This window comes from Lithobates pipiens, unplaced genomic scaffold, assembly GCF_037356315.1.
Source record: "Lithobates pipiens isolate NorthernLeopardFrog02 unplaced genomic scaffold, aLitPip1_a1.2 Scaffold_23, whole genome shotgun sequence".
Classification (NCBI taxonomy): Eukaryota; Metazoa; Chordata; class Amphibia; order Anura; family Ranidae; genus Lithobates; species Lithobates pipiens.
Genome location: NW_027507785.1, coordinates 50,415,876 through 50,440,353, shown reverse-complemented (window position 1 = coordinate 50,440,353; position 24,478 = coordinate 50,415,876). Strand labels below are relative to the sequence as shown.

General features: G+C 44.5%; 1 protein-coding gene across 2 annotated transcripts in view; it reads left to right on the top strand.

The window, feature by feature from the left end:
* Positions 1 to 24,478, top strand: part of RAD18 (RAD18 E3 ubiquitin protein ligase) — a 406,657-nt gene that overhangs the window by 25,503 nt on the left and 356,676 nt on the right. For both annotated transcript variants that reach the window (XM_077451576.1, XM_077451575.1), the window contains exons 3-4: positions 9,814 to 9,875; positions 21,331 to 21,401. In XM_077451576.1, coding sequence (XP_077307702.1) covers positions 9,814 to 9,875; positions 21,331 to 21,401 — 133 coding nt within the window. The remainder of the gene's footprint in view (positions 1 to 9,813; positions 9,876 to 21,330; positions 21,402 to 24,478) is intronic.

Below are 24,478 nucleotides of genomic sequence, written 5' to 3'. Positions count from 1 at the left end.
GTATTTTCTGATTTATGCCTCCAAAGTTCATAAATCACTCCTGACGTCAGCAGCGCCTAATTGCACGTTCCGCCTCACCGGTCCGCTTGCTGCTCATGTATATTCATGAACGCCTTGTATTTGTAGAATCCGTGCCGCATATAAAATGCCGTTTACCGGATGATAAAATGGCCATGGCACAGCCCTATTATTTCCACCTTTTCCATAAAGGTGAAATCGCCCTGTGTTCTGAATGTTTTTCCCATTTACCTTTCCTTCTGAAGCAAGTAAAAGCATCAAAAGAGTATTATTGCTGTAAACTATTATAGGATGCAAAATTAATGGGACAATCGAGAGAAATATTGCCTCAGCTGGAAAGAATAAATTGTGGTCTTTGCCTTGTAAAATGAGGATAATCCAGTTTCTGAGAGGTCCTGGGTTCAGAATTTATTTGTTTTAGGTCGGATTGTTTTTCTTGATGTCTTATCCACGTTCAAAGTCCTACATTTTTATTGTAATCCGTTGCCAGGATTACATATTGCTCTGAGGAATCAAATGTGTAATTGTCATAAAGGACGTCACTTGGTATTTTTATACAGGGAAAACTCAAAAAATAGAATATCGTCAAAAAGTAAATTTTATTTCAGTAATCCAATTCAAAAAGTAAAATGGATACAGAGAGAGAGGTGATAGAGAGAGAGGTGATAGAGAGAGAGGTGATAGAGAGAGAGGTGATAGAGAGAGAGGTGATAGAGAGAGAGGTGATAGAGAGAGAGAGGTGATAGAGAGAGAGAGGTGATAGAGAGAGAGAGGTGATAGAGAGAGAGAGGTGATAGAGAGAGAGAGGTGATAGAGAGAGAGAGGTGATAGAGAGAGAGAGGTGATAGAGAGAGAGAGGTGATAGAGAGAGAGAGGTGATAGAGAGAGAGAGGTGATAGAGAGAGAGAGGTGATAGAGAGAGAGAGGTGATAGAGAGAGAGAGGTGATAGAGAGAGAGAGGTGATAGAGAGAGAGAGGTGATAGAGAGAGAGAGGTGATGGAGAGAGAGAGGTGATGGAGAGAGAGAGGTGATGGAGAGAGAGAGGTGATGGAGAGAGAGAGGTGATGGAGAGAGAGAGGTGATGGAGAGAGAGAGGTGATGGAGAGAGAGAGGTGATGGAGAGAGAGAGGTGATGGAGAGAGAGAGGTGAGAGAGAGAGAGGTGAGAGAGAGAGAGGTGAGAGAGAGAGAGATGGGAGAGAGAGATGTTACACACAGTCATATATTTTAAGCATTTCTTTTTAATTTTGTTTATGGCTTACAGCTAGTTAAAACCCAAAATTCAGTATCTCAAAAAGTTAGAATACATAATAAAAAAAATTATTTTTAATACAAAAACTGGCTTACTGAAAAGTCTGCCCATGTACAGTATAGTATGCACTCAATACTTGGTCGGAGCTCCTTACTGCATCAGTGCGGCGCGGCATGGAGATTAGCCTGTGGCACTGCTGAGGTGTTACGGAAGCTCAGGTTGCTTTGATATCGGCCTTCACCTCGTCTGCATTGTTGGGACTGGTGTCTCTCATCTTCCTCTTGTCAATACCCCACAGATTGATGTTTAGGTCAGGCGAATTTGCTGGCCAATCGAGCACAGTAATACCATGATCATTAAACCAGGTATTGGTATTTTTGGCAAGTTGAGGGCAGGTGCCAAGGCCTGCTGGAAAATGAAATCGGAATCTCCATAAAGCTGGTCAGCAGATGGAAGCATGAAGTGCTCTAGAATTTCTTGGTAGAGGACTGCGCTGACCTAGCGCCCCAAATCATCACAGACTGTGGAAACGTCACACTGGACCTCATGCAACTTGGATTCTGTGCCTCTCCACTCTTCCTCCAGACTCTGGGACCTTGATTTCCAAATAAAATGCAACATTTTCCACAGCCTGATGATTTGGTCGCTCAACCCATCAGATGCCACCTCATATACTAGACTCTACCCTTGGATATTCTAGACCAGTGATTCTCAACCAGGGTTCCGTGGAACCCTAGGGTTCCTCTAGAGGTTGCTAGGGGTTCCTTCAGCATTGAGCAATTTCTGCCTCTCTGATAAGTTCCCACTGACACCATTGATCTTTTTAAAGAGGAAGTAAATGGGTTTACTTCCTCTTAGTTTCCCTGCAAAGGTAAAGCATAATGGGCTACTATGCACCGTATAGTAGCCTATTATGTGTCACTTACCTTTATAGTTTCATAGTTAGTAAGGTTGAATAAAGACACCAGTCCATCCAGTTCAACCTGAGTGAGTGTCTACAATTGTCCCTATCCCTGTACATTGCACACTCACATTGGTCCCTACCCTCAAGGAGTCCACAATCCAAGGTCCCCATTCATATACTAGGGCCAATTTTGGACAGAAGCCAATTAACCTACCTGCATGTCTTTGGATTGTGGGAAGAAACCGGAGTACCCGGAGGAAACCCATGCAAACACAGGGAGAACATGCAAACTCCAGGCAGGTACTGTCGTGGTTGGGATGCGAACCAGCGACCCTTCTTACTGCTAGGTGAAAGTGCTAACCACTACACCACTGTGCTGCCTAACACATGCCTAGGCAAAAATACAGTAGGGCCTATGGACCCTCACTGCACAGGTACATTGCTGTGCATTGGCAGCCCATTCGAAAATCACAAGGCAGTGTTGGCACAACACCCACAACCGTGTAAATACTTTGCAAGCGACAAATTTCCAACCAATTTCTGACACAGGAGCCAGCGATGTCACCGCTGTCCCCTCTTCCACGGAGCGTCCATCTTCTTTCCGGGCATCGTAGCTCCGGCGCTGTGATTGGCCGGAGCCACTATGGCGTCACTCTCACGCATGGGAGCCACCACTAACTGCATATCAATGTTAGCAGCGGCATGCTCAGTGCGCCTGTGCGCCTTTCCCTGTCTTTTTGCAAATATCTCCTAAACCGTGTAGGTTTAGGAGATATTTCATGGACCTACCGGTAAGCCTTAATCTAGGCTTACCTGTAGGTCATAGTGGTCTGTAAGGGTTTACAACCACTTTACTATCTGTAAGGAGGTAATTCTTCCCAATGACCACCACAAGTGTAAGGACCAACCTTCCCACTGACCATCACACTAATGTATAATGAGTAGATTTCTAATTTTTAGCAGGGGGTTCCCTGAGACCGGAGAACTATTTCGAGGGTTCCTCTGTGTTGAAAAGGTTGAGAAAGGCTGGTGTAGACATTTCTAAATGAAGGATGATTTCCTAATACTGTATGTTTTTGTTACGTGCTGTCTGCGCACGTACAGCATTAGAAATGACCAAAGATTAGACCTATTTTGGCATCTCTTCTTATCTAATACTTGTTTTTACCTTTTGCGCTTCTAAAAATAATGGGGGAAAAAAAAAAACGCAGTGAAAACAAAAAGTGGAAGGAGCTGACATTCATTGCCCCCCAGAGAGATCTCCTATTTTTAGGACACATTCCTTTTGAATGGACGTGATTTTATTGTATGCGGTGGAACAGGTTGGGGAATTATCAGGAAATCCATTATCCAAATATGTATGCCAAGAGGACAAACAAGGAAATAATCAAAGCTGTCTAGTAATGATGGCAGAAAAAAAAAGATGCGGCCGCCAAGTAATTTTCTTGGGTGGAACACTTATAGATAGAATATGGAGTACCGTTTTAATGGAGCTGTCTGAGCTGGGTAAACATGTTTACATGTCCCTCTATTCACCTGCAAAGGCATTGGTCGGAAATTTGTCGCTAGCCAAGTATTTACACGGTCATGGGTGTTGTGCCAACACTGCCTTGTGATTTTTCGAGTGGGCTGCCAATGCACAGCAATGTACCTGTGCAGTGAGGCTCCATGGGCCCTACTGTATTTTTTGCCTAGGCATGATATTGAGAATGGCGCCACAGAGCTCTCATAGGTGTGAGGTCAATGTAGCGCTACTCCCGTAGGAGCTGCAGAATTTCCAAACTTCTGCCCCGCAGCCAGGCACACGATAGTCTTCATGGACCAGTCTAGGTGAAGTTGGTGGTTTTTTATTTTTTTGAAGAACTTGGATGGGTTTGAGGGAAGTGGTGGGATACTCCAAAAACAAGAACTATGTACAACTTGAGTACAGTTCAGCTTTAGTAGTAGTAGTATTTAGAGTCACAAGAGCAAAGCCCTCCTTAATTAGATTATCTGGACAGAGCTCTTCAGGACACCAGTTGGTGTCCCCTTTATCACACCCACAGCTGACTATAAGGGACCAGAAAGAGAGCTAGAACTTGCAAAATGACTTCTGTATAGAAGTCAATGCACGTCGCTTGAAGTCGCCCCACAAGTAGTACAGGAACCCTTTTCTAAGTCGGAGCGACTTGAGTCGCTCCCATTAGAACGGTTCTATAGTACAGAACGGGGCGCGACTTGTCATGCATCCCCTGACGAGTCGCCCCTGTTGTGAACAGGCTCTGTGTTGTCACATGAAAAGATATTAGGGCTGCAACTAACGATTATTTTCATAATCGATTAGTTGGCCGATTTATTGTTTCGATTAATCGGTTAATTACTTAAAAGGTAATTTTGCTGCGATTTTCATTTTTAAAATTTTTTTTTTGTTGTTGGGCAGATTAAAAAACACAAATTGCCGGAAAAACGCATTGTTACATGCTTTTCTGCAGCTTCTCCATTGAAGTATATTGAATCAAAAGACCAAAATAGCACCGTTTTGCATGTAAAAAAAAATATATAAAAAGTCCTTGCCTTTTCAAAATACGCAGCAGCTGAAAAAATGATGGATGTGAACGTGTCCCATAGGAAACCATGTAAATGAACTGTAGAGCGTTTCTGCAAAAAGCACCAATAAACACAGAGGTGTGAACCAGGCCTGAGATGTTTAGTAACATAATGGGGTTAAAAAAAACTAAAATTAGTACAAAAAAGAGCAAATAATTGCTACTGTAAGGGGTTCATTTTTTACTATGGGACAGTGAAAGTAATTTTACAGTAACGATTTTCTTTGTACTATAAAGGGCTAATTTTAGCGTTTTTATTTTTATTTTATTTTTTTTAACCCCATTATGTTAGTGGCCGATTTAATGGATTTTATGAAAATAATCGATTAATTTCATAGTCGATTAGCTGTTTCGGCCCTAAAAGATATAATATTTACAAAAATGTGAGAGGATGCCCCTAGTCCCCATTGTTAACTGCTTAAAGCGGTAGTAAACCCGCATTTTTTTTTTTTTTTTTTTTTTTTAAAAACCTGCAAAGCAAAAGGCATAATGAGCTAGTATGCACCGCATACTAGCTCATTATGAAATACTTACCTTAGAACGAGGCCCCGACATCTCGCCCGATCCACGCCGAGGAAGCCGACATGCTCCCTCGGCGTCTCTTCCGGGTATCGCGGCTCCGGCGCTGTGAGTGGCCGGAGCCGCGATATCGTCACTCCCGCGCATGCGCGCGGGAGATTTAAATCCGGCCGGACGAGCGCTGCCGGATTTTCGCGGAGAGAACCCCCTTGTGCGCATGCGCCGCTGCAGTCAGCGGCGCATACCGAGGGGAATATCTCCTAAACCGTACAGGTTTAGGAGATATTTTTTTTACCTACAGGTAAGCCTTATTATAGGCTTTCCTGTAGGTAAAAGTTAAAAAAGTGGGTTTACTTCCACTTTAAGGACCGCCTCACGCCGATATACGTCGGCAGAGTGGCACGGCAGGGCACAATCACGTACCTGTACATGATTCTTTAAGTCCCCTCCTGGTCCTGAGCTCCGTGGCCATGGGACCAGCGGACCGGATCACCGCTGGTGTCCCGCGATCGGGTCGCAGAGCTGAAGAACGAGGAGAGGTCTGTGTAAACAAACCTCTCCCCGTGCTTCCTAGTGTGGCTGTCACCGATCGTCTGTTCCCTTTTTATAGGGAAGGACGATCAGTGAGGTCACATGCCAGGCCACGCCCCCACAATAAAAAAAAAACATAACGTCATACATAACACCTACACTGCCCACTAGTGGTTATCTCCTTCACTGCCAGTGTCATTTACACAGGAATCGGTGCATTTAAAGAGCACTGATTGCTGTATAAATGACAATGGTCCCAAAAATGTGTCAAAAATGTCTGATGTGTCCGCCATAATGTCGCGGTCACAATAAAAGTCGCTGATCGCCGCCATTACTAGTAAAAAATAAATAAAAATGCTATAAAACTATCCCCTATTTTGTAAACGCTATAACTTTTGCACAAACCAATCAAACGCTAATTGAGATTTATTTTTTATTTATTTTTTTCCTCTTTTTTTTTTTTTTACCAAAAATATGTAGAATACGTATCGGCCTAAACTGAGGGAAAACAATGTGTTTTTATATTTTTTTGGGGGATATTTATTATAGCAAAAAGTAAAAAATATTGAATTTTTTTTCAAAATTGTCGCTCTATTTTTTTTTTTTTTTTTATAGCTCAAAAAATAAAAACCGCAGAGGTGATCAAATACCACCAAAAGAAAGCTCTATTTGTGGGAAAAAAAAGGACGGCAATTTTGTTTGGGAGCCACGTTGCACGACCACGCAATTGTCAGTTAAATCGACTTGGTGCCAAATTGCAAAAAGGGGCCTGGTCCTTTGGCTGCAAATTGGTCCGGGGCTTAAGTGGTTAAATGTGATGGAACAACTTAATACAGCAATACGGATATATATATATATATATATATATATATATATATATATATATATATATATATATATATATATATATATATATATATATACACACACACACACAGATTGTCAGTGTATACTGCCATTATATTCTTTTCCTTTAACATTTATCCCTTGAATATATTATATATATATATATATATATATATATATATATATATATATATATATATATATATATATATATATAAAATATATTCAAGGGATAAATGTTAAAGGAAAAGAATATAATGGCAGTATACACTGACAATCTGTTGATTATAGATTACTAATCTAATAATACCAAATATTATACAGGAATTTAAACGGTTTGGAAGAGTAAGTCATTTTATAGTTCATTATGACAAATCGGAAATGTTGACCGTGTCACTAACCGATGAAGTTCAAGTACTTCTTCAGAAGGATTTTCCCTTCAAATGGCAAAAGGAGGCAATTGAGTATCTGGGGATATACATCCCAAAAGACTTGAATAATTTAAGGGAATTTAAATTATTTGTTAACTGGAAAAATTATAAAATCGCTCCAAAGATATGGTAAAATAACTCGTGGATGGGAAGAATTAACAATGGATTAACAATGGAAAATGGATATACTACCAAAATGAAAGATTTTTACATGTAGGAGATAAATGTCAGAATTGGCCTGGGTGGAAATTTGCGCAGTGTATTATTTTGTTCCTTTAACCCCCCCCCCCCCCGGCGGTATTCCCGAGTCTGGCTCGGGGTGAAAATTCAGAACCATTAGCGGGAAACCCCGAGCCAGACTCGGGATTGTATCGCAGGATCCAGGATGAGTATGCTTACCTTTATCCCCTGGATCCAGCGTTGTCCCCCCCCCCCACTGTGCGAGCGTCTCGTCCTCCGCTTGACCTATCACGGAGCCGAGCTCCGTTCCCTGCGAGCGCTGCGACGCACGGGGACGGAGAACGGCGCCAAAGTCAAAAAGTGAAACGTACACATTACATCCATTACAATCCAAAGACATGCAGGTAGGTTTATTGGCTTCTGTCCAAAATTGGCCCCTAGTATATGAATGGGGATCTTGGATTGTGGGCTCATTGAGGGTAGGGACTGATGTGAGTGTGCAATGTACAGGGATAGGTACAATTGTAGACACTCACTCAGGTTGAACTGGATGGACTGGTGTCTTTATTCATCCTTACTAACTATGAAAATATGAAACTATGAAACATACAGTATAATGTAATCTTACAGATTACATTGCTGTATATAATTATTTCACATCCCTTTTGTCCCCTAGTGGTCTGCCCAGTGCCCTGCATTAGTTTTATATTATAAAAACTGTTCTTTCTGCCTGGAAACTGGAGATTGTCCATATCAACCAAAACTGTCCCTTTACATCAAAAGTGGTTTTAGACCAGCTAGAAAACCAGTGATAATTAGAATCACTCGCAGAATTGAGCGATGGTGATTTGTGGGGAGATCCGTCATCAAATACTGAAAAGTAATGACGGTGACAGTTCTGCAACTGAGCAAATTTCATTGTTTTTGATTTGATTACATTATTGAATAATTCTTATTATTTGATATAATTATTTATAGTTATTATATTTTAATTTATGATTTTGTTTTTCAAATTTTATCATACCCGGGATGTCTACTAGACTCTGGTTTGGACAGATTTAAAGTGGTTGCAAACCCTTACAAACCACTTTGACCTACAGGTAAGCCTAGATTAAGGCTTACCTGTAGGTCCAAGAAATATCTCCTAAACCTTCACGGTTTAAGCCCCTGTACACACGGTCGGAGATTTCGACAACCAAATCCGTCGATTTTGTCCGTCGGATCTTGTCCGAAACTGTTGCATACACACGGTCGGACTAAGTTGTCGAAAAATCCGATCATTCATAACGTGATGACATAATTTCGTTACGATGGGACTACATTCAGGCTAGTAGCCAATAGCTTTGATGTAGGAGTTTGATCTGAGCATGCGTGGCACTTGGTCCGATCAAAATTCTCTACACATGATCGGAGTATGTCCGATCGAACCAGTTGGTCGGAAAATATTTCCAACAAGTTAAAAAATTGGGTCAGACGGATATTCCGACGGAATCAGTCCGATGCATACCACACACAGTCGGATTATCCGACAACACGGTCCGATAGGACACGTTCCGACGGATTCTCCGACCGTGTGTACAAGGGCTAAGAGATATTTGCCAAAAGACAGGCACCCCTGTCTACAGCGCATGCGCCGTAGACAGCGGCGCGCAGGCGCACTGAGCGTGCCGCTGTTAGCTCCCGTGCGCATGTGCGGGAGTGACATCATCGCTGTCATTCGACGGCGCCGGAGCAGCGAGACCCACCAAGAAGATGGACGCTCCGTACACAAGGGGACAGCGGTGACATCGCTGGCTCCTGTGTCAGGTAAGTGACACATAATGGACTACTATGTGATGCAGGGAATCAAAGAGGAAGTAACACCCATCAGGGTTTACTTCCTCTTTAAGTGAGTTATTCCTAAGAATTACAGGCCTACAATGTAAAACACCAAATTTCCATGCAAAATAATTGTACCGCTTTCAGCGCCTAAAATCTGACCTAATCATACTGCCAGGGAGGTTAAGGGACGCGGTGTCCAAATGAAAAAAATTTGCTCCTTGACTTTGGGAAATGGCTTATCTACTAAGTGACCCACCCCGCTATGCACTTTCTGTACCCAGAAAAATATATAAGTGGACTGATGATAAATATATCTTCATAATATTTCCAGAGTTACTTCCATCAATGTCATTAGCAGTTCACATATTGAATGTTTTCATGTTTTCTTTTCAGTCTATATGTTGCCACTGCAAAACAAAATCCCACTGATGGCCACTCAGGCTTTCAGAATGAATAATGACACCGACTTGTATGTAGATTTATATAACAAACCTCAGCTTATTGATCAAGCAAAACTTTCCTTCTCGTTTTACGTAAACGTGTCGGCAATCAGGCCGGAGAAGGGCCCTTGGGGACGGCTCTACGTGAATATTTCAAGGAAAATAATGACGCTTCGCCTGTTACGTTGTTTATGTAGCAGTTTGCGGTTTGTCAGTGACTTTCTTTGCACACAATGTCCTGATTTTGTGCCCTAAAACATTTTTTTTTTCTTCTCTCTCCCTACAGACTGTTCTCTTTGCATACGGAAGTTCCTGTCATACAAGACTCAGTGTCCCACCTGCTTTGTGGTATGTTCCAAAACTTTCTTTCAGTTTAATGCCCCATCAATGCAAGTTTTTGGAATTTTTCTCTCCTTCAGAGGGAACATTTTAATGATGGTACACAGAAATGAAATTCATCATTCATGTTGTCCCCCTTAGAATAGTCCGTACAACTTGTGTTTTGTGTCCTTTTTTTTACAAATACAGTAAAAACATTTTGGTTTGAGAGCATTTTGCAAAACAAGCAATACATTTTGACTTGATATACAAGTAGCATCATGTCATCACTGAGTATAAGACCCCTTTCACACTGAGCCACCCCAGGGCGTCGGCGGTAAAGCGGTGATATTTTTAGCGCCGCTTTACTGTCGTTTTATCGGCACTATTCGACCGATAGCGGGGTGGTTTTAACCAACCGCTAGTGGCCGAAAAGGGGTTAAATCCGCCCGCAAAACGCCACATGCGGTGCTGTCCCATTGTTTTCAATGGGCAGGAGTGCTGGAGGAGCGGTGTATTCACCGCTGCAAATAAGCTGCTGGCAGGACTTTAAGTGACATCCTGCCAGCGCAGCGCCCCAGCGTGAACGCACTCAGGCATTCACACTGGGTTTGCAGCTAAGGCTTTTTTTTTTTCAGGCGCTATGCAGGTGCTATTTTTAGTGCTGTAAAACGCTGAAAAACGCCTCCAGTGTGAAAGGGGTCTTAAAGAGAAGAGGCACCTCCCAGTGTAGCACTATGGCAGTGATGGCGAACCTTGGCACCCCAGATGTTTTGGAACTACATTTCCCATGATGCTCATGCACTCTGCAGTGTAGTTGAGCATCATGGGAAAAATGTAGTTCCAAAACATCTGGGGTGCCAAGGTTCGCCATCACTGCACTATGGTTACATTTAATGAAGGTCCAACATTTAGCAACTCACATGGTTGATGATTAACCACTTGCCGACCAGCGCACGACGATGTACGTCGACAGAATGGCACGGGCAGGCAAATGGGCGTACATGTACGTCCCTTTAAATTTGCCGCCCTGCCATCGGGAGCGCGCCGCCGGCGGCGCGCTCCCGCGCTGGTCGGGACCCCCTTGAGTCCGGTCGCAGGACCCGCGGACTCGATCGCCGTGGGCATCCCCGCGATCCTCTCACGGAGCGGCCGAATGGAGAAGTGCCGTTGTAAACAACATTTCTCCGTTCTGCCTAGCAACTAGTGACGCTGATCTCTGCTCCATGTGATTGGAGCAGAGATCAGTGTTCGCTAAATGAAAGCCCAACCCTCCCCCACAGTTAGTAACACATCCCTAGGAACACTTAACCCCTACACTGCCACCCACTGGTTAACCCTTTCACTGCCAGTGTCATTCACACAGGAATCACTGCATTTATATAGCAGTGATTACTGTATAAATGACTGGTCCCAAAAATGTGTCAAAAATGTCCGATGGGTCCCCCACAATGTCGCAGTCACAATAAAAATCGCTGATCGCCGCCATTACTAGTAAAAAAATAATAATAAAAAATTATTAATAAAAATGCTATAAAACTATCCCTATTTTGTAAACGCTATAACTTTTGCGCAAACCAATCAATAATCGCTTATTGCGATTTTTTTTTTTTACCAAAAATATGTAGAAGAATACGTATCGGCCTAAACTGAGGGAAAAATTTTTTTTAGATATATTTTTGGGGGATATTTATTATAACAAAAAGTAAAAAATGCGTTTTTTTCAAAATTGTCGCTCTATTCGTTTATAGCGCAAAAAATTAAAACCGCAGGGGTGATCAAATACCACCAAAAGAAAGCTCTATTTGTGGGAAAAAAAGGACGTCAATTTTGTTTGGGAGCCATGTCGCACAACCGCGCAATTGTCAGTTAAAGCGACGCAGTGCCGAATCGCAAAAAGTGGTCTGGTCTTTGACCAGCAAAATGGTCCGGTCTGAAAGTGGTTAAGACAGGCACATCTAAGTATGCAGTCATCCGGGGAAAAGCTGTCCACATCGCCCTCTTCACCACCATCAACGTTGTTCTTTCCACGCTGTGCTCCATGAGCGCTTCAAGCCTTGCTTTCAGTTCGCTCTACTGCAGGGTAGTCTTCCCGGTTATGATGGCAAACTGACAGTGGTGAGAGCCAGCGGTGCGGGGTATGGTCTATATGGACAGCTTTACCCCAGATGCCGGCATACTTGGATGTGCCTCTTTTAATTGTCAACCATGTGAGTTGCTAAATGTTGTACCTTCATTAAATGTAACAATATTGCTACACTTATTGCCCTGTACATGGTCGGAAATTCTGACGGAAAAGGTCCGATCGGATTATGTTGTCGGAAAATCCGATCGTGTGTGGGCTCTATCGGACTTTTTTCGTCTGAAATTTAGACGGAAAAAGTTTGAGAGCTGGATCTGAAATTTCCCGACAACAGAATCCGATCGGACTTTTTCCAATCGTTTGTAGAGAATTCCGACAAAGTGCCACACATGATCAGATTAAATTACGAGACCAAAGCTATTGGCTACTAGCCTCTACGACAGGGGTAGGGAACCTTTTTGGCTGAGAGAGCCATAAACGCCACATATTTTAAAATGTAATTCCGCGAGAGCCATACAATATGTTTAAAAAACATTTTTTTATTTTTTTAATCGACTAATTTCAATTATAACTGTAATATCCACATCATCTCCCCCACTGTAATATCCACATCTCCCCTACGATTGTCTGCTTGCTTACCACTACACAGGCAGGCAGATCCACGAGCAGTTGAGGTGGGTGATGATGACGTCAGCGCGCCGGGTGTACCAAGGTGGCCGCAGCTCCGGAGCTAGGCCGTAGCTGTGGCCTTTCTTATGGGCTCAATCCACGGATCGGCACACCGCGCAATCCGCGGATTGAGAGGCGAGAGCCAGATGCAGCCATCAAAAGAGCCACATCTGGCTCGAGAGCCGTAGGTTCCCTACCCCTGCTCTACGCAGTCCCGTCATACGCAACGAATGTCGCCTTGAACGATCAGATTTCCCGACAACTTTGTCCGACCGTGTGTATGCAACACAAGCTTCGGCCAAAACCCGTCGGAAAAAATCCAACGAATTTTGTGGTCGGAATGTCTGACCATGTGTACAGGGCATTAGACGTGCCTTTCTTCTCTTTTATACTTCTAAACCCTTTGTGGATGGATATTTTGTGGCTACACAACCGATCGCATTGCTGGAATCCTTTTTTTTTTATTTAATTTTTTTATATGGACTATAAACTGAAGGACTTATGAATAAATGGTTGCAACAAATTTATTTGTTTCCATTAATTCTTATGGGGAAATTTTGCTTTGATATAAGAGTGCTTTGGATCACAAGCATGTTTCTGGAACGAATTCTGCTCTCAATCCAAGGTTTGCTACATACAGTAAATGGCAGCGTCTGCAGTTGTAAGAGATGTTGAGGGAAATGAATCAAGTAAATAAGAAGCAAACTTAGTTGCAAATCAAGCTGCCTCTTATTTCTCAGAGTATTGGTGACCTTGATTGCAACCGCCGGCATCTGGAGTACAGCGCAGCAAGCATACACAGGCTTGAAAAGACTTACGAAACAGAAATTCACTCTAAATCCGTCCATAAATGGATCGAAAATCGACTGCTTCAAATTTCAATCCCTTAAAGAGGAAGTAAACCCTGATGAGTTTACTTCCTCTTTCATTCCCTGCAAAGGCAAAGCATAATGGACTACTATGCATCGCATCGCATAGTAGCCCATTATGTGTCACTTACCTGACACAGGAGCCAGCGAAGTCGCCGCTGTCCCCTGTAGTCCGCCGCATCCATCTTGTTGGTGGGATCTCGCAGCTCCGCCGCTGTCATTCGGCGAAGCCGCGATGATGTCACTCCCGCGCATGCGCACGGGAGTCGACACGCGCGGCAGCTCCATTCTGGGAAATGCCGCGCTCAGTGCGCCTGCGCGCCGCTGTCTACGGCGCATGCGCCGTAGACAGCGGTGCCCGTTTTCGGGCAAATATCTCCTAAACCATATAGGTTTAGGAGATAAGGCTTACCTGTAGGTCCAAGCAATAATCTAGGCTTACCTGTAGGTCAAAGTGGTTTGTAAGGGTTTACAACCACTTTAATGGCTGCTCCTGCTCTTCTTTTAGATGTGCTATAAACCATATGTAATGAAAGGGCCTGACTGATTGTATGCAGTCTGAATGGATTGCTTGACCTTTATTTAGTATTGATAAACCTAAAGCAGATTCTATAGTGTATGGCCAGCTTAAAGCGGAGTTCCACTTAAAAGTGAAACTTCCCCTTATTCGTCTCTCCCCCCCCCCCCCCCCCCACCACACACATTTGCACCTTTCAGGGAGGAGGGGGGAACGGGGACCTGTTTTTGACAGGTCCTCTTCCCTACTTCCGGAGATGGTGCCACGGTGAAGCTCGGCCCCCCTCCTCTTTCCTCTGCCGCTTGGCCAATTAAAAAGTGCATGCAGGGAACCGGCTGTGAAGTAAACTCCCATGCATGAATTTAACCTATAGGTAAGCCTATTATAAGGCTTTCCTATAGGTAGTGTAAATATCTCCTAAACGGGCACCATTGATATTTTACTGTGGATGCATCTGATGACGTCACCAGCGCATGTGTTCTGAAATAACGGCCTCCCGGGCCATTCCTTCAGAGTCCTGTGCCGTAAAACAGCTGTGTCCCCATGCACAAATGCGCGGGAGTGACGTCATCGCGCCTTCTAGCTTTGCGGAGTGAGTCCGCAAAGCTCGAAGGAAGGCCGGGTGAAGGTGGAAGCATCTTGAGCAGTAAAAGCAAGCCGCTGGAGGGTTCGTTCTAAGGCAAGTTTCACATGATGTGCTAGTATGTGATGCATACTAGCACATTATGACCATTACCTTTCAGGTTTAAAAACAAACAAAAAAACCCAGTTTGCTACCTCTTTAAAAAGGTAAACGCATGAAGTTCTAAAATTGCTGCCCAACGTTTGTGTTTTCATTTTTAGCGACAATTGTATTACATGAACGTAAAGATTGTTCAGGTGATAAAACCGGAGCGGGGATGTATGTAAATATATCATTCTGTGCTGGAAGAAGAGCAAAACAAAGCGCTATTTTTCTTCAGTCCCCCACAGGCAGCGATTTTAATATTCGCTTATACTCTGAGTGTATTTGTGAAGAATCTGTTCACATAGACCTCGGGGTTCCCCGCGGAGATGGAAGCGTCATCCCAATTTCTTTCTGCATGCCGTTTATCATTTGATATCTGCAAAGAACGTTTCCTTTACCATTCAATAGAACTAACCACTATATCACCCGGATTGTTTTCACAGCTTCCAGCTGCTAAGAATTTTTTTTTTTTTATTTTTTTTTTTTATTTCTGTTCCCCTTTTGAGTTTCAGAACAACATATACCATATGCTGGACGTTTTTATTGGCAGTAATAAAACGGAATAAGGCCGGCCATACACGCTTCAAATCTTGGCCAGGTTTAGCAGAAACCAGCTGAGATTCGACTAATTAATGGGCATGCTGGATGTACCAAGTTGATCGATCAACTTAGGTGCAACTAGCCTGCCGGATTCACTTGTCATTATCGCAAGCGGCTGCTATAGCCGCACAATGATATTTGCTGTCTTCTCCCGGCAGGGGCCCATTACCGGTGTATGGCCAGCCTGCAGTGCCCTGAAAGATTTACTTTTTGTCTTGGATTCTTCCTTAACCACTTCCCTACCGGGCCAATTCTGACACTTAAAAAAAACAAAAAAAAAAAAGACATTTAAAAATCTGCTTTTTTTTTTTCCCCTAAAAAATTACTTATAACCCCCAAGCATTACTTTTTTTTTTTTCTTTCCTACTGCACTACAGTGGAATGATGGCTACAGCGCAATCGCATATTTTCAGGAGGGCATCTATTGATCTCCTCCCAGAAACCTACCCCACCTCACGCCCCCCTGGATCACTTTCTGACACAGCTCATCACAAATCGAGGCAAAGGGCCCATTGCGAGCGGCCTCGTCTGCTGCGCCATTGCGAGCGGCCTCGTCTGCTGCGCCATTGCGTGCGGCCTCGTCTGCTGCGCCATTGCGTGCGGCCTTGTCTGCTGCGCCGTCACGTGCGGCCTTGTCTGCTGCGCCGTCACGTGCGGCCTTGTCTGCTGCGCCGTCACGTGCGGCCTCGTCTGCTGCGCCGTCGCGTGCGGCCTCGTCTGCTGCGCCGTCGCGTGCGGCCTTGTCTGCTGCGCCGTCGCGTGCGGCCTTGTCTGCTGCGCCGTCGCGTGCGGCCTTGTCTGCTGCGCCGTCGCGTGCGGCCTTGTCTGCTGCGCCATTGCGTGCGGCCTTGTCTGCTGCGCCATCACGTGCGGCCTTGTCTGCTGCGCCGTCACGTATGGCCTTGTCTGCTGCGCCGTCACGTGCGGCCTTGTCTGCTGCGCCGTCACGTGCGGCCTCGTCTGCTGCGCCGTCACGTGCGGCCTTGTCTGCTGTGCCGTCGCGTGTGGCCTCGTCTGCTGCCCATCAGTGAAGAAAAATGTATTTCTTGAATTTTATAACAGAAACAATTACTTTTTTATTTTTTTATAAATTTTTTCAAAATTTTGGTCTTTTTTTTTTTTTTTTTTGTTTAGCAAAAAATAAAACGGTGGTGATTAAATACCAACAAAAGAAAGTTGGAGACTGGCAGTGCCTCTGGAGCTGGTGGGATGTGCCCCCCTGTAGTACACCCACCACCCGTTGTTCAGTGAAGAATGCAGCGTGTATCTTTCAGAGAACATTGTGTGTTCCACACATGAAGAGAAGATCACCAGTGACTCGGTGTGGTGTACTCACTCCTGGGCCAGCAGCCGGCCTTTCCTGCGAAATTTGAAAGTCTATCGGAAATGTCTTTTACTGTTAATGGCTTCCTTATGTGTACCAGAGGTTTCCACGTAGGATCATTTCTGGCCGCTGAGAAACCGCCAGCATCAGAGCTCGCTCAAGTTGCAACACATTATTTAATACTGTTTTCATTTTGTATGGGTGGAAAATTTTAGAGGAAGCTACTGAAATGTGTTTTTGGGCTAAAGCCGGTGTCCCATCATATAAGGTCCCCCATCGGATAGTGTCTGCATGCGCAGTACACAGCAACACAGATTCTGAAAATAGCCCGAGGATGAACGGCGCCTGCGCCGTTAGTCCAGGTTCTAGCCCCACCATCCAAGTGGACATAGAGTAGGAATAAAAAAGAGCCAAGCGCAGCGAGGCCGAGCCCGAAGCGTGGCGAGTCCTCTAATTTTCACAACCCTATGTCCGCTTGGATGGTGGGGCTACCACCTCCACTCACGGCGCAGGCGCCGTTCAGCTTCAGAGATTTTCCGAAGCTTCTTCTGTGCAGTACGGGGCGGACACTATATGATGGCAGGACACTATCTGCCAGAACACCGGCCACACTGTACATGAATTGAAATTTTGTCCAGTTCAACATGGACCAGAAGAATTTAAATCTATGTATAGATAGGTTTGTGCTACAGAAGTCAATGTACAGTATCTCACAAAAGTGAGTACACCCCTCACATTTTTATAAATATTTTATTCTATCATTTCATGTGACAACACTGAAGAAATTACACTTTTGCTGCAATGTAAAGTAGTGAGTGTACAGCTGTCAGGTTTGGGCTCAGCCCTTCCTTCTCTGAGCTGGCCACTCAGCTGTTGGCCAATTGCCAGCTCCCATCTCTCTCCACAGTTGCTCACCTGTTGATGGTATCCTGCTCGTCGTTCCTGCCTACTTAAGCCATCTAGTCCAGAGGATCTCTGCCTTCGCCTTGGTCAACATTACAGAGTTGATCTCCTGCGTTCCTGTTTTAAAGACTTGCTTGGCTGACATCCCTTCTGGCTCCAGATCCTGCTTGCTGTTCCACTACATTGATCCCTGACTTCTGGCTTGGCTGACTATCCGTTCCGGTTACTGAATTCTGGCTATGTTTTTGACTACAGTTGTTCTTTTTAACTTTTATTATTAAACAAGTGTGATTTCACTGTACTTCTGTCTTGGTCTGATTTCATGGTTTCTGACAACAGCTTGTATAACAGTGTAAATTTTCTGTCCCCTCAACATAACTCAACACACAGCCATTAATGTCTAAACCGCTGGCAACAAAAGTGAGTACACCCCTAAGTGAAAATGTCCAAATTAGCCATTTTCCCTCCCCGATGTCATGTGGCTGGTTAGTGTTACGGGGTCTCATTGTTTGCTACAATGTAAAGTAGTGAGTGTACAGCTTGTTTAAAGTGTAATTTCTTCAGTGTTGTCACATAAAGATATAACAAAACATTTACAAAAATGTGAGTGGTGTACTCGCTTTTGTGAGATATCTACTTAAAGGGATTGTAAAGTGAATTATTTTTTTTTTTTAAATAACAAACATGTTATACTTACCTCCACTGTGCAGCTCGTTTTGCACAGAGTGGCCCCGAACCTGCTCTTCTGGGGTCCCTCGGCGGCTGTCTCGGCTTCCTCCCGCAGGTGCTTCTCACGTTCATGCGAGCTCCCTCGCATGGTGAGAAGCACCTGCGGGCACGCTCCCGTGATGCAGCCGGCGGCTATAGCCGCTCGCTGTATCACACTGCCCCGGCGCTCCGCGTCAGTGGATGTGATTGACAGCAGCGCGAGCCAATGGCTGCGCTGCTTTCCATCCATCCACTTCAGCCAATCAACGGCCAGGCTGAATGGTGGAAAGGACGTCGGGGGCGAGCGCGGGATTTTCGAGGGGTCAGCTAAGTAAAACGGGGGGGGGGGGCTGGGGGCGCAGGCACGGTCAGATGTTTTTTCACCTTAATGCATAGAATGCATTAAGGTGAATAAACATTTACCTTTACAACCCCTTTTAAGGACCAGGCCTCTTTTTCAGACTCTGTTTACATGTTTAAAACATTTTTTTTGCTAGAAAATTACTTAGAACCCCCAAACATTATATATTGTTCTTTTTTTCTAACACCCTAGAGAATAAAATGGCGGTCATTTGCAATACTTTTTTTTTCACACCGTATTTGCGCAGCGGTCTTACAAGCGCACTTTTTTTGGACAAAAATTCACTTTTTTGAATTCAAAAATAAGACGACAATAAAATTAGCCCAATTTTTTTTTTAATATTGGGAAAGATAATGGTACGCCGAGTAAATCGATATCCCAACATGTCACGCTTCAAAATTGCGCCCACTCGTGGAATGGCGGCAAACTTTTACCCTCAAAAATCTCCATAAGCGATATTTAAAAAATTCTACAGGTTGCATGTTTTTGCGTTTACAGAGGAGGTCTAAGGGTAGAATTATTGCTCTCGCTCTACCAATCGCGGCGATACCTCACGTGTGGTTTGACTACCGTTTTCATATGCGGGCGCTACTCACGTATGCGTTCGCTTCTGCGTGCAGGGGGGGGGGGGGTTAAAAAAAAAATTCTTATTTATTTTAATTGATTTTATTTATTTTTACACTGTTAAAAAAAAAAATCACTTTCATTCCTATTGCAAGGAATGTAAACAATCCTTGTAATTAGAAGAAAGCATAACAGGTCCTCTTAAATATGAGATCTGGGGTAAAAAAAAGTCCTCAGATCTCATATTTGGACTTAAATAAAATAAAAAGTAATTTGGAAAAAATGACATTGAAAAAATGGGCCTTTAAGAGGTATGGGCGGAAGTGATGTTTGGACGTCGCTTTCGCCCTCCTATGGTATAGAGACGAGTGGGGGCCATCTTAGCCTCACTCATCTCTATACCCAGCAACAAGAAGGACCCGATCGCCTCCGCCGCTACCGACGGCTCCGGTAAGCGGCGGGAGGGGGGTGGCACCTCTCCCGCCGCCGATAACGGTGGTCTCGCGGTGAACCCGCCGCGGAGACCACCATTATCATACACACCGGTGCCTGAAGAGATGGATATCTCAGTTGTGGCAGCAGCTGCTGACGTTACCCTGGTATCCCTCTTCAAAAATAGGACGTACATCATCGTGCCCTGGTCGTAAAGTGGTTATACACTATATTGCCAAAAGTATTGGGACACCTCTCTTTACCGGAACTTTAATGGCGTCTTAGTCCGTAGGATTCAATATTGAGTTGGCCCGCCCTTTACAGCTATACCCGCTTCAACTCTTCTGGGAACGCCGGTGGCTGGTGAGGAACTGGCTGGTATTGGCGCCAGATACACACAGGTTACATATGCCACGATCGTTGGAGTGAGAGCAATAATTCTAGTGCTAGACCTCCTCTGTTAAAATGTAACCTGTAAGCTTTTTTTAACGTGTCGCCTATGGAGATTTTTAAGTAGTGAAGTCTGGCGCCATTCCACAAGTGTGCGCAATTTTAAAGCGTAACCTGTTGGGTGTCTATTTGCTCGGCATTACATAATTTTTTTTATTTGTATTCATGAAAGTTTTATTTTTTATTTTTTCCTCAAACGCATTTGAAAAATTGCTGCGCAAACACAGCGTAACATAAGTTCTGTGTATATGTATGTATGTATGTGTGTGTGTGTGTGTGTATATGAGAGAGGTAGGGTGGGGGGGGGGGAAGAGGGGATATAGATCTCTATAGAGGAAAGGAGAACAAAAAAGGGCCACATACTGTAAATCCATGTAAAAATTAGAATTTTAATAAGGTTAAACTCACATTTTTGAGAATCATCAACGGCGCTTGTGTATGGTGGCAGTGGAGCCCATCCCGACGTGTTTTGTCTAACTAGACATCATGTGGGACCCCAGATGTCTATTTCGACAAAATGCGTCTGGATGATCATGAGAGAAACCATCCCATTTTTTATGAAATACCCTCTATGGAGACTACTACCCAAATGACTGTGTGAGGACCTGGCTTCTGTCAGAGCTCAGTGAGGACAGCTCTGACAGCTGATTGGAGTGAAGACCCCCCCCCCCCCCCCCTTCGCACAGCACACAGGAACAGAGCTGAGGTTGTCAATCACAGATTGTGTGCTTGGGCTCTCTCTCCATAACTTTGCTCTTGGAAACTGGTTAGTAGAGATGGGCTCGGGTGTGTTCGGGGTCCACCCTGCCCACAGCTAGTCGCAGGCAGTGAGACATTTTCTGATCTGTGCAGCTGCGGACCGGAAAATGTCTCACTGCCTGTGATTAGCCATGGGAAGTGTCTGCTTCCTGGCGGAATCCCGAACACGCCAGAGACCATTCCTACCCACAAGTAGTGACTCCTGCTGATGGCAAAGGAAGGAAACTGCAGACAGAAATGACATTAGGTGCTCTGGACTGAGGCAAGCACACACTATAGAGGGATATGCTTTGTTCATATTTCACGTCGGAGGTTTACAACCACTTTAATTTGTTTGATGGTTTCATTCTCCTCATCTATTCATGATGTTTGGTATGTGTTTGTATTTCCAGTAGCAGAGCTGGACACTGCCATTGTACGAATGGATCTGTTATTCCTCTGCTTTGGTTTTCATTACATCTGCTGTAGGATTGTCTGTGAGGAAGATCTCACTCTGAGCTTTGTGTCACTTTGTTGCAGAATGTTGCCGAGCCCGACTTACGGAACAATCGGCTGCTGGACGACTTGGTGCAAGCGTTCTTCACCACTCGGTATGTTCGATCCTTGTTTTCTCTCTTCGTCTGTGTACTTGGTAAATTCTAATAATGAGAGGAGTCGTTTTCTAATATCTGAAGTCCTCTCCATTCTGCCGCTGTCATTTTTGTTTTGTTCTAATGAATCTATAGCATAGAGGGAAAAAAATGAAATGTGTGTTTATGTATATATTAGGGTGGGGGGAAAAATCGATTTAAATCTTGGATCGGGTTGAGAGGTCAAATTGATTTTTTTTTTTTGATTTTTTTTTTTTTCATCACCGGTCCTGAGGTGCTGCGGGCAGGGATTTTGGGCAAGGGCGCGGCTTTGGCCTAGTCCGCGAGGCCGGATGCCGCGGACTAGGCCAAAGCCTTGCCTAAAAACTCCTGCCGTGGACTAGGCCGAAGCCTCGCCTAAAAACTCCTGCCGTGGACTAGGCCGAAGCCTCGCCTAAAAACTCCTGCCGTGGACTAGGCCGAAGCCTCGCCTAAAAACTCCTGCCGTGGACTAGGCCGAAGCCTCGCCTAAAAACTCCTGCCGTGGACTAGGCCGAAGCCTCGCCTAAAAACTCCTGCCGTGGACTAGGCCGAAGCCTCGCCTAAAAACTCCTGCCGCGGACTGGGCCGAAGCCGCGGCCTCGCCTAAAAAAAACACCCTCCTCAGGACCGGTGAGGTGTCCATAAAAAAAAAAAGTCATTCAAATCGTGAATCGAGGTGTGTGTTTTTTTTTTTTTGAAAATCGCCCCAGCTCTAGAAGTGTGTGTGTGTGTGTGTGTGTGTGTGTGTGTATACACCCTGTTTCCCCAAAAATAAGACCTAGCGTGATTGTTGGTGATGGCTGCAATATAAGCCCTACCCTGTTTCCCCAAAAATAATCCCTACATTGAAAATGAGACCTACAAGGACTTTAACTAGGGCTTATTTGGGGGGGTAGGGCTTATATTGTAGCCATCACCGACAATCACGCTAGGTCTTATTTTCGGGGAAACGGTTTTATTCGATTTTTTTTTTATAGGGACAATGTTTAAGAAAAAAAAAAAAAGAGAAAAGAAGAAAAAAAATAAAAATAAAATGTAAAGCCCGCGAGCTTGCACAGCACAGAAAACGCTCACGCAAGTCGCGCTCGCAAATGTAAACGGTGTTTACATTATTATAAGTGTCGCCTATGGAGATTTTTAGGTACCATAGTTTGTCGTCATTCCATGAATGTGCACAATTTGAAAGCATGACATGTTGGGTATCTATTTACTCAGTTTAACATCTTTCACTTTATTCAAAAAATTGGGCTTACTTTACTGTTTTTTTTTTTTTTTTTTTTTTTTTTTTAATTCGTGAAAGTTCCCCCCCCCCCCCCCCCAAATATTTTGCGTTCGAAAAACTGATGCGCAAATACTGTGTGACATAAAATATTGCAATAATCGTCATTTTATTCTCTAGGGCAGTGATGGTGAACCTTGGCACCTCAGATGTTTTGGAACTACATTTACCATGATGCATGATGTACACTGCAGTGTAGTTGAGCATCATGGGAAATGTAGTTCCAAAACATCTCAGGTGCCAAGGTTCACCATCACTGCTCTAGGGTCTCTCATATATATAGATATATTTCTAGAAGAGAGAGAGAGATATTAGATATAGATATATCTATAATGTTTGGGAGTTCTAAGTAATTTTCTAGCAAAAAATACAGTTTTTAACTTGTGAGCAACAATTGTCAGAAATGGGCTTAGGCATGAAAAGAGTTAAAGGGACATCGGCACTAATCAGAGCACTGATGTTCTGATTTATCAGTGCCGCCTCATCAGTGCACATCAGTAAAGGAGAAAAATGACCTGTTTGCTAAATTTTTATAACAAACTATTTAAAAAAAAAATTTATTTATTTTTTCAAAATGTTCAGTCTTTTTTCATTTGTTTAGTAAAAAATAAAAAAAAAACCCATTAGTGATTAAATACCACCAAAATAAAGATCTAGCTGTGTGGGAAAAAAAAAAAAAAATTGGGTACAGTGTTGCATGACTGCACAATCGTCACTGAAAGTGTGACAGCGCTGAAAGCTGAAAATTGGCCCGGGCAGTGGGGTGTGGCGGGGGTTGCGCGTGCCCTGTGGTTAAGGGTCCGTTCACACAGGGGCAACACGACTTTCAACACGACTTTTGGAGGCAACTTGGACACGACCTGAACACGACTTGGGGCGACTTACAACACGACTTTAAAGTCGCCCCAGGCCAGGCGACTTTTGCCGCGGCCAATCAGAGAATGAGCTCTCAAGGGGAAATTCCACGCCAAATTTATGAAAAAAAATTTGGCGTGGGTTCCCCCTCCGAGAGCATACCATACTCTTAGGTCTGGTATGGATTTTAATGGGAACCCCCCTACGCCGAAAAAACGGAGTGGGAGTCCCCCCAGATCCATACCAGACCCTTATCCGAGCACGCTACCCGGCCGGCCAGGAAAGGGGGTGGGGACGAGCGAGCGCCCCCCCCCCCCCCCCTGAGCCGTACCAGGCCGCGCGCCCTCAACATGGGGGGTGCCTTGGGGAAGGGAGGGGACCGCGTGGGCCCCCCCACCCCAAAGCACCTTGTTCCCATGTTGATGAGGGCAAGGGCCTCTTCCCGACAACCCTGGCTGTTGGTTGTCGGGGTCTGCGGGTGGGGGGCTTATCGGAATCCGGGAGCCCCCTTTAATAAGGGGGCCCCCGGATCTTGGGCCCCCACCCTATGTGAATGAGTATGGGGTACAATGTACCCCTACCCATTCATCTGTGAAAAAAAAACACAACACACAAGGGTTAAAATAGTTTATTGCACAGCTCCGGGGGTCTTCTCGCCGGACTCCTCCGCTATCTTCTGCTCTTTTGCTAGCTCTTTCACTAGCGGAGGAGCCTGGCTTTCTTCTTCGCCGTCGCCCTCTTCTTCCGACTTCGGGGGTCTTGTCCCAGTCCAGAGGATGCTGGGACTGTGACATCATAATGGGCAGGGACATCATCCGGTGATGTCCCTATACAAGTCGCCGCACGCCGCTTGTTCTATCTTAGTGAGCGGAGACAGCGACGAGGCAACATCTCTAGAAGAGAAGAACAGAAGACGGTGGCG